We start from the raw sequence: 11,693 nt of genomic DNA on the forward strand, positions 1-11,693 counted from the left end.
GTGACTTTTTTCTAAGTAAATCTTTTCCCCCACATTGCACTGTTACATGTTCTGGTTCCCCCATGTGCCACATCCCACTTTAACCTCTGATAACAAGCCAAATTTAATACCAAATGAATCATGGAAGAAAAAACGTAAAGACAACAAACAGAAACATAGATAGATATGGGGATAAATGCAAGGGAGGGGACGTTTTTCTAACCACAACTCTTGAAGTAAGTGGCTGATGTTCAGAGGGTCCCTGAAGAGACGATGTGATTTAATCAATGAATGTGGGATCAACGACACTAACAAATGTTAACTGACTGATGTCAGGGTTACGCAGTTGTTCATTTGTCTTCCTAGATGTTCTCAGACATGCAGGTCACAGGACTTAAGTGGTGACCCCATGTTCTTTGAAAAGTAACCATGCACACCGAGGAAAGAAAAAGCAAGCATGCCTGTTCAGCTTCCGACATGCCGTTTTCAGCATCATTATCTCAGTGCATTTCTTGTAGAACAGAAAGAAAACATTTCCTCAGAATAATTCATGCAGTTGCATATACAGAAAATCCTGTTTTTCCTTCAATTTAGTAAAAATTCAATATTTTCTAAACCCACAGTATGGACAGTCCCAAGATTACAGACAGTGGGTCAGCATCATCTGTGGTCATAACCGTTTCTGGCAATTTCCTGAATTGTGGGTTGGAGTAAAATGCGGTGACAGTTTGGTCTCCAATCAGGGTTCATGGCAGAAGAATTAAAGTCGATAGTTGGGGGGTGAGGCAGGTGAGGTGACTCAAGGCTAAGGCCTGACCTTGGGGCTAAGCAGTGATCTTCTGTACGTGTCATCCTGGCATTACTGATATGACGTGTTGTTTGTGTGTCGTGTGCGATGTGTGAAAAACAGGTCATGGCACCTATTTTTCAACCTAGAAATCTCTTACTTGTCCAACTAATTCTCCAAAGTATCCAAAGTTTTTTTTATATACTATTACTATCAAATGAAAGAGCAACAAATACAAACATAATGGATAATGCAGTAATATTCAAACCCTCCAAAAAGAGACAGTCGATGTCTAAAAGTTAATAGGATTATTTATCTCTTTTCTACTCTGCGTAAATGTGCTCCCATATCCTGCAATTACATTTGACAGACTTCAGAAAGCCTCTTATCAAACTTTACGACATATTTGTATCCCAGTGACAAGGTTATAGGTGCTCCAGTGTCTTGGTATTAAATTTCACTCTCGTAAAAGCATTTGGGAATACAGATGACTTCTTTCTCTGTCAACCTGGGCCTGTGACTAATGCTGACTATAGCCTGACTATGCCTGGGTGTTTAGGATATCGGGCTGGATGCTGTGCATCCGTTAAATGAATGACAGGTTAGGAAATGGTATTTCCTGGATCATGTAATAAAAAGAAACATTGATAAAATATGCAGTCCAATGGTATCTGTATGCTTGTGAATCCATCTCTTGACAATATCTACATCTGATAGTGACTGAATCAGGATATCGATTGCCCTATAATATATGACGCCTCTGCCTAAGCCATTGATTACTGTCTCAGCTGGAACATACATCCATGGATAAAATATACGATCATCCACATATTAATTATACTTCCTCTTCTACCTCCTCCTCCTAGCAGTAAGTCATGTCACAGCCACAGGACATCACACAATGTCAATCAATAACATCAAACAGCTGCTTCTGAGGTCATTAATATTAACTAGACATTCTTTTACCAGACATAAAGTGAAGATTTACTCTTCCTAATATTCTTTTTTCTTACCTCTAACAAGAACTCTTTGTTGGAAGTGACACATCACAAATAGGTGCCAAATTCCACTTCTCTTAAACGGGTTGGGTGGTGCCGCTCATAAACTGCACCAGAAATGAACACCACGAGTTTTGTTTGGCAAGGCTGAGCAGGTAAAGTATTAAGTCACTAAATTTCCCCTTGGTGAATTTCATTTCCCTTGTCAGCATTGCAAACAAAATGACAGCTAAGCATCTCATATACCAACAGCAAACTGCAAACAGCAGCAATTTTTTAAAACATCCTTTAGATGGGTGCAGTTTTGATGCGGTGGCGTGTTGCTGACCGACCGTGATGCTGCCTTCATGGTCATTATAAACGTGTCTGGCCTCTATGCGTGTTAAAAAAAACTGTAAATGTTTAAAAATGACCTTTAATTGAACACGGCCGTCTGTAAGTTGAGGAAAAGCAAGTGGCAGGCAACTCCCAGGTTTACCAATTTAACAGAATATCCAGCTTCAACGCTAAAGTGATGAATATTACAAACAGATTGGCTATATCATTCACATGAAGAGTGATCCTGTCCCAGGTGATGAGGAGGGGTGGACTGTACATCAATCATGTCTCCGCCTGCTGCTGAAAAAGGATTTAGTCCCAAACTCAAGATGTCTGAGATAGGAGCTGGTCGGCAGTGTTTATGACTAGTGGCCACATATAAAACAGGTGGAGGTGGGAGGGTGGGATAATTGACATGTCACTCATGAGATAGTGCCTCATCTTCTTTCGCTCCTGTGAAGTTCAGAGATTTATGATGGAGTGATTCACAGGCATTTACAGGCCTGCCCGTCATGCCCCTACTTTACGGGAGATAGCCTCTCAGTAGTTTGCAGTCCTGAGAGATTGGAAGACGGGCATTACTCTGCACATGCAACAACAGGCAACATGCCCTTCTGTCCCTGAGACAGTGCCAGTCCTCAAAGAAGGTGCAAGGCTTTTCAGAAAGACACTCACCTCTATCTAAAATGCCATTTCAGTCTACCTTGTTAATGGCAATAAGACAACCCTCAAGTAGATGGGAAACTTTCCAAGCATGTACTCTGCCCTTTGACCTTTTGCTCTCGCTCTCTCTCACTAACAGTGTTTCATTAAGTAAGCATAAACAAGCGTCCTTTGCAATCACAACAGCACAGTTGTTTTAATGTGACGAGTAGTTTTTGGCAAGTGAGCGTCTGCTGACATTATGTCCTTGTTTGAGATGCAAAATAAATCCGTTATTGATTAATGGCAAGATTTATGGTTGCAAGCAACATTCTGCAGTCTGTTTAAGTGAGAAGTCCACTTGATCAGAGCTGTTATAACCTCCATGCCCGACAAATGTGGCATTCAGAATAATGGCTAGTCCTCAGTGTTGACTGCAGTCATAAAACCAATTGGGAAATGCCATTTAGCCATATGAGTGGAAAGTATGGCCTTTTTAATTGCCTTGAATATTACTCGGCACACACATCACAAATTTGAACTGTACTCTGCCAAACAACTTTGATTATTTAACTGCTGATTTGCTTGAAGTAGATAATATTCATCAAAGCCTTCCTTGTTGCCTCTTTTTTCATACATGGAAACAAGATATAAAGGTCACTGTTTACCCCTTAATGTATCTTCTTTGCGGGCTTAAACTTAAAATCTGTTTCCACTGACTGCCACAGGATCAGAAGACCCAGGCACAGGTGTCATCTCCTGGCGGTGGAAGCTACGTCCATCTTTTATACTGTTTATGGCTGTTGGTTCTGACCTATTCTGTCACCATAACTGAGCCATGGGCTATTAGGATTTCTTCTCAGGTTTTTATTTGACCCAGCTGTCATCCATGTACCTGATCCATTGGCTATGCTGGGCCAAAATCAAAACCCAAGAAGTAGAGGCTTTCCACTAACACATCTACTCTGTGGACAAACGCATCAAGTTCACCAGGGAGGATACAAAGGAAGCTGGACTGCTATTCCTGGATGGTGCTGTGCTCATTGAGGAGAACAGAACATTGCAGTTTACTGGAAATCCACAAACACACAGGCCAGTGCTTACTCTTTGACCCCTAACACTCACTTGGGGTTATCAGGACACATGATTTAGATACTTCTTACCTGCTATTAAGTTGTTTACATTAAATACTCCACAGCATTTATTCATGCTTTTCCCATATTTAATATGCTGGACTTCCCCTAAAGGCTCAGCGTTTTATATGGCACAGATCCCAACACTATACCCATAACACCTTGCTTAATTTATTCTTTACCAGACCTCAGAAACCAATTATTATCAATTTTAGTCAACATATCATTTCTTGTCTTATGGGTTATGCTGCTATTTCTTCTATTGACGATCCTTATTGATCAGTCAAGAACAACTGACCTTGTTTTAGAAGGAATACATAGGCTGCACAAATCAGATCCACTAATCCAAGGAAAAGAAGCATGCAGGTTTGAAAGAGGCTCTTTATCAGCAGCTTGTATTGATTTCAAGATGGTAGAATATTTGAAAAAATCATTTTGATAATTATGTATACAAGTAACTAGTCACTGTTTTTTTCTTGAATCTATATCCCCAAATGTATGTGAATATTCACTAGAAAAATAACACATAGTTGCAGAAAAAATATACATGAAGTACATTTTACTGGACCTAACTTTAAAAGCTACAGCTGATGAGACTGTGACCTGTCGTTGCATGTTATAAAGTTTTCAATTACAGCCTGCAGTATTACGCTATAACAAACAGTGACACAGCACTGAGAAAACAATTTCTGTTGCTCCCTCTGATTGTTATCATTTTATTTTTATTTTAACGCTCTTCCTCCACACCGCTCCTTATTTACATATCCATTAAGTACGGAAAGGACACCTTGCTAATGAGAAACTGAGCTTGCCATTTTCCATTTCACTGCTTGAGGTTAGATTTTAACTGGCTGAGTTTCACTAGAAATATATATACAGTGAATACATTTTTCTTGTGTTAAATTATTTTTTTAAGTCATGACTAAAATTCATTTTTTTTATTTGACTGTGAAAAATCTGCTCGTAGTTTACCTTACTCTAACACTGGTCTGTGTGAGTTTACTTTGCTGTCTCATATCTGTTGTTGGCAGGGCAGTGTTTTACAACCGTTAATTTCATTGATCTTGTTTTTGCATCTGCTGATTTGTACAAGATATAAAAGCAGAACACAAATAAAACTGCAGTCAACAGAACATTTAACTTTATCTCGGTACCAGTAAAGCACTGCTGTGCTCTGCAAAGCCTTCATATTGTTGTATGTGTGAGAGGCAATATAAATAATTCAATTTATATGAAATTAAATTCCCCATTAAGGGCAAATTAGTGACTCCTCTGTGGCACAGATGGTTGGTGTTCAGAGCACACTCTACTGTATGCCGCACCTGGGTACAATCAGAAATAAATACAGGAAAAGTGCAACAAATCCACAAAGAAGACTTTCTTTGGATGAGATGGGGAGGGGCTTGAGTGGGATTGATTGAGTTCATCTAACATGACAGTACGGTTGACATGATGTTTAGGTTACCATTTAAGGAAAACTGTGAGTGTCTCTGCTGTGAAATCCATTTTATGGACAGCCAAAAAAAGCAAGAACCACATTTCCCGTTTCCACAGGGATGCAGTCCATCACGTAGTTAAAGTATAATAAGCTTTACTTGTAGCTTACTTTTATTGACTGTTGCTGTGCACAAGGCCATTAATGTAAAAGACTGGATGGTAGCGCAGGTTGCTCCAAAACCTAAATGTATCATTCAGGTTTACAGGGGTCTTGGCATGTAATAAGTACTAATGCAGCCACATCCTGGATGCTAGGGTTTTACCAGTGTGCTGATAAAAAGGCAGATAATCATTGTCCTGCTTAGCTGTGATCATGTGCCATCCATGATTTCCAAGTAAAATTCAAATTTTGATTTCCCAGATGACAGGCAAGGGTTTTCCATGTTGCCTCAGTCCACCTTATACCTGGATCTTTTATACGAGTCTTCTTTGGATGATAACGTTTTAACTCTTTTATGAATATAGCAACAAACTGTAAATACTAAAAAGTCCTGCTGAGCCAATGGTCTTCTCTACACAACTGTGTCTGTTTTTGATGAATGCTGCCTCAGGGGCTGAAGATCACAGCCATCGAGTATTGTTTTTCAGCGTTATCCCTTGTGTACAGTGATATTTCCCATTACCCCAATCTTATAATGATAATTATGTATCCTGCATGATCAATTTCCCAAATTATTTCCAATTTTACATTAGGAAATGCTATTGTTTCCCCTCATGACTCAGACTCTCTGGGTGCTCTTTTTGTTACCCAGTCATGTTATCAAAGTAGCTAATTAGTTGTGAGAGGTTTGAGTGGGTGTCTGTTTGAATCTTTAACCTCCCCTGTTACAACATTTTTTTACATGTTTTGCCTGATGAAGGCCCCCCCCCCCCTAAAAAAAAGTCACAATCTGTAACAAAACACAACACAATAAAAATGCAAACTAAAATACAGTAAAAGTAGATGTAACTATGTAAAGTCAGGCTTAGTAAAATTAAATAAAGATTATTATACTGACTTAAAAGGAAGAGTCACAATGCTTCTGTCATATGGTTTCATTGTGATGGATGTTAAGGCGAATGCTATTCTGTATTTTTTGATTTTGTGAAAAGCAACATCTGAATGCTCAAAAGTCTTCCACTGCTTTCACCCAAAGTTTATAATGAATACATACTACCAACCAAGTACCCCAAAAATATATCTATATTTGAAAATAAAGTAAAATAAAGGTTCAGATAACGATCTATGGCAGATTTAAGCTATTTTTAAGTGCTCTACATCTGGGTAACTCTTCACAACCCAGTGCTCTGAGTTTCTGTTTCTTTTACATCAGTTCACACACAAAGTGTTAAAAGAGCGTCCTTTCTGGTTAGCGTCCAGTGACCCCAGTTAGATGGTTCGAGTGCTGAGAAATGAGATCAATATGGCTCAGACCACTCCACATGTTTTCCAGATGCCTGTTGGAACTGCAGCATGAGATTATAAATTAAAGGTGATTGTAATACCTTCAACGACATGTCTTACTGTGTTTGCAAGTTTGTGATCTTAATTCTTTATGAAGCCAGAGAGCCAACAGTAAAGTGGTTGGTGTAACAAGGTTGTGGTCTGAGTTACAGTTAAAAAGTGAAGATTGATTACTGCAGTGGACTTCAGCTCCTCGTCTAATCAGATGGCTATCAACACTGGCTCATTTCAGATGTACGGACAGTTGGATAGACCTTGCCAATGTGCTCTTCCACTGCAGAGAGGTAACACAAAGTGGCATCTTCACAGGGCACAGGAGAAATGTGAAATTACCCATACCACCTGCCCATGGTCTTTGCCACGCTAGCTTTCAAGATAATGAATTCCTGCAGGCAGTCTCATTGAAGGCAACGCCACTTTACCACACTGCACAGCTGCACCACTTCAGCAGCAGAAACATTTCTAAATAGTCTCATTTGGCATAGGTACTGCAATAGAAAAGATCATTTTTCCACACTTCAAAAGTGTTCCGAATCATCCTGTCAGGGTAAAACCAAATTAGAAGTAAAAACATCAGTTGTATATTCCAGAAAAACTCTTCTATGCTTTCATTAAATAACTTTAGAATAAATAAATAATCTTAATTGTCAGCACTACTTTTTTACCTTGAGTTAAAAAAAAAGGGATGTAGGGCATGTGGGGATTTACATTTTAAAAAAAGAGTTAGCCATGAATTCAAAGAGCAAGTAAGGTAAATAACAATTTTATTCTATTTATTTATTTGCTTTTTATGTTCCCTAAAAATTTAAAGCTTCTAGATTTAAGTGCAAAAACCACCTTTCTAGTATAAAATTGGTTTACGTTTTCTCCATTACCAAATGAATAGTTGTAAATGCCAGTGACAATGCCATGCACAGTTTGTGCCTCTGTAACTTTACAGCTGGGCTTTATTCATCTTGTAGCCGGTTTAACTACTTGCAAATATAAAACAGATTTGTCCTCTGCATAATCTATAGGATTATTTCACTTAAAGCACACTGTAAATAAAAGTGAGTGAAAGCACGATGCTCTAGATGATTTTAAGCTGAAACTCTGATCATTACTTTGCTAATGACCAGGTTTTGTGTTCAGCATAAGTTACCATATTGATTTACATAAAAAAGAGTCACTTTCACTACTCAAAAAACTGCTATTTCAAGCTCAACGTAGCCCACTAACCCATTAATCTTGCTTCGTAGTACACCCTTCACACGTCCGCGTAGTTATTCAACTTGTGAAATGAACAAGGTTCAACCAAGGCACAGAAAAACATATCAGTGATTGTGGTGGAGCTTAGTGTTATCATGTGACCTCCCTGGTATGTTTGGAAACATTTGTATTTATGATGGACATAAAACAAGCACTGAGGCCTGAAAATATACATATACATACATAACTAGTTATGCACTTTGTTTCTTCTCACAGTAGAAGTGCAACCATCACTCTGTCACAACTTCCCTTTGACTTAATCTAAGCCTAATTAGTGCCTAATAGGTCCATTTGTCACCCTACTCGAGCATGGAGGCCTTTAATGGACTGCAATTAATCTGCTTCCAAATAACAGTTGTTGCTTTTTGTCATTTACATTTTTTGCTGTGATTTAGTAGAATGATGAATTATCAATAGCAAAGTAGCTATTTAAAACAACATTATGGCATGGGTGTGCATTTGTGCAGGCTATATATTACATAAAAAAGCATAACAAGTAGTTGACAAATTGTGGCCTAATCATGCCTGCCACCAAAAAGGAAAGTTTTCTTTGTGAGCTTGTGCTTCTGCACTAATTAATGCCATTGTGACATTGGAGGACACACCAGCAGTGGTGAGACTGTAGATGGATACATCGACCGGTCTGATGGCTTAGCCTCTGGGGACAGTGACCAGTATTTTTATGTTTCTGATGTAACCAGTGAATATCTTCAACTCCAGTTAATGTTTTTAATGCAGATAAATTTAAATAAAGAAAAAAAGAAATGCAAAATACTCATCAGACAATAGCCAGAGGTTCTGAAACTGAATTTTGGCTAAAACTCTCCAAGTGAAATGTTTACCTGCATGCAAGCAAAGTCTGCTGAAATATGATTGGTCGAAAAGCCTTAGAGGATGAACGGATGTCAGAAGGCGCTACTAAAAATCTTGTACTTTGAAAAGTGATGCTGTGTATTTATATTTAGATATTGATTTACTGAAAATTTCCAAAGACCGATCTGGCAAACGCAAGAAAGTACATAAGTGGCCATAAACCAAACATCTATTTCGGTATAAACTTACTACAACTTACTTAACTATTTTTTTTATTGTTTCAACTATGAATAATAGTAACAAACATTTAGAACATTTACCACAAGCGCATCAATTATCTAACCCACTTTAGGCAAGTGTCGCACTTTCTGTATTTTGATTTGATTCAGTTCTTTACTTTGCCTGAGATTATCAGATTATGTTTTATGAAAAAGAATTACAAATTTATATTTTTAAATTTGACGTTAAAACCTACAGACATAATTGAGGAAGCTGTACCACTGATGTCAACTGTAAAATAATAATTAAAAAAAAAGATTTTGTAGTAAACAATAAACCATCAAGAATGATTTAATTGGTGTCCCCTTTAAGGGACTCAAATGTCTTCTCAGGTTCACTTACTGAGACGAAAGTAAATTAAGGAACTCCACAGAGTGCTACCCGAAGGTCTTCTTTGAAAGACTGCCAAATAAACAACAACAACAACAACAAAAAATTAAACTGAGACACAAACCTTATCTCATTTGATTTGTGAGCCACTGTCAAGGCGATATACCTGCAGATGGATGCTTTTGTTATGGCTCTGATAGTTATGGTTCTAGTTTTAACTTAGGCACAGTAAAATGTGTAAAATAATAACTCTTACCAGTTCATTTCTTCTGCCTTTTCTTAAATTCATCCGTCCATTTTCTTCTGCTTATCAAATTCAGGATCATAGAGGTACTGGAGCTTATCCCAGCTGTCATGCAGTGAGAGACGCGGTATACACAGGACAGGCTACCAGTCTGAATAGGACTGACACAGAGATAGACAACCATTCATGCTCATATTGAAACCGACAGCCAATTTAGAGTCACTAATTAGTCTAAAATGTATGTCTGTAGACTGTTATTACATTATGATATCATATTGGTCCTTCTTTTGCTGCCAAAAGAGCCCTGGCCTGTCAAGGCATGGACTCCAAGTTTTCCAGTAGAACATTGCCCAAACTGTGTCTCCACCGGCTTGCCTTCTTCCCATAGTGCATCATGGTTCCCGATGTAAGCAACGCACATGCACTCGGCCACATAATGTAAAACAAAACATCATTCATCAGTCCAGCTTCTTCCTTTGCACTGCAGTCCAGTTCTGATGTACTCTTAGCTACTGTTGGTGCTTTGGGCAGTGGACAGGGGTCAGCATAAGCATCCTGACTGGCCTGCAGATATGCATCCCCAAACTGCAATGACCTTTGTATTCTGACACCTTTCTATCAGAACCAGCATTAACTTTTTTGGCAGTTTGAGCTATAGCTCGTGTGTTGTATCTGGCCACACAGACCTGTCTTTGTTCCCCATGTGTATCAGTGAGCCTTGGCCACCCATGATCCTGTCCCTGGGTCACTGCTGTCCCTTCATAGGATCACCTTTAGATAGATACTGACCACTGCAGACTTGGGAACACCCCACAAGAGCTGCAGTTTTGAAAACGCTCCAGCCCAGTCTTCTAGCCATTAAAATTTAGCCTCTGGCAAATTTGTTTAAATCCTAACAGCTACTCATATTTCCTGCTTCTAATACATACGACTTTGAGGACAACATTTCTCTTGCTCTCTAATATATCCCACCCCCTAACCACGATGAAGCGATAATCAGTGCTATTAACTTTACCTTTCAGTAATCATAATGTTATGTCTGTTCGGTGTATTTAAGGTACAGAAAGTACACATGCTCATTATGTAGAATGACATTTGTTCAAATACATGATCATAATTATGGCTTCACTAATGTTGCAGCTGCAGTTGATTTTAATTATGTGTTGCTGGGTAGCTTAGTCTATAACAATACAATTTATATGTGAATTAATAAGTAACTAAGGCTTTAAAATATGGACTAGAATCGTAGGGAATAGAAAGTATGATCTTTGGATACAAAATCTAAATGTTATATTTTTCTGTCTAACTAATGCAACAGTTAGACTCAAAAATCTGCTTTTTAAGCTTAGTTAAAAGATATGAAGATATATGCAAAAGATTTCCAGACATTTACAGAACAGCGTCAGGGACTCCAAATACCAGAAATCTCAGGGAACACAAAGGAAACCCACAGAAATGCAGACAACACAACAAAAGACAAAGGGAGACTCAGGTGATGTATACACAAGATAACAAGAAGAGAGGTAACATAGGGGGCAACACAGATGGGGGGATGTCCCGGAGTATCTCACGCTGGCCTGCTTTTTTAAAATTTTGTTTCTCTTTGTTGTTTTCTCTCTTTCTGTTAGTGTGTGTGCATGTGTGGGTCTTTTCTCTGTCTTCCTCTAGGCACTCGCCTATTCTTGTGCCTATGTGTGCCCTAGTCAAAGGAGCTTGCAAAGAAAAGCCTCTGGACTTCTTCTTTGAAGCGCCTTGAGGCGACTTATGTTGTGATTTGGCGCTATATAAATAAAATTGAATTGAATTGAATTGAATTGAATTTAAGTTGCTTGAAGACGTTTCACCTCTCATCTGAGGCGATGAGAGGTGAAACAACTTAAGCAACTTAAAGAAGTCCAGACGCTTTTCTTTGCAAGCTCCTTTGACTACGATGACCTGGATGACTGAGAACCTTCACAGACATATGTGTGCCCTAGGAAGC

The 11,693-nt window shown here is 38.6% G+C and overlaps 1 protein-coding gene across 1 annotated transcript in view; it reads left to right on the plus strand.

Moving 5' to 3' along the window:
* LOC112436027 (uncharacterized) overlaps positions 1–11,468 on the plus strand; it is a 32,735-nt gene extending 21,267 nt beyond the window's left edge. Inside the window, exon 6 of the mRNA XM_024805216.2 lies at positions 11,381–11,468. Coding sequence (XP_024660984.1) covers positions 11,381–11,468 — 88 coding nt within the window. The remainder of the gene's footprint in view (positions 1–11,380) is intronic.
* The last annotated feature ends 225 nt before the right edge of the window (positions 11,469–11,693 follow it).

This window comes from Maylandia zebra, linkage group LG15 (genome assembly GCF_041146795.1).
Source record: "Maylandia zebra isolate NMK-2024a linkage group LG15, Mzebra_GT3a, whole genome shotgun sequence".
NCBI classification, from domain to species: Eukaryota; Metazoa; Chordata; class Actinopteri; order Cichliformes; family Cichlidae; genus Maylandia; species Maylandia zebra.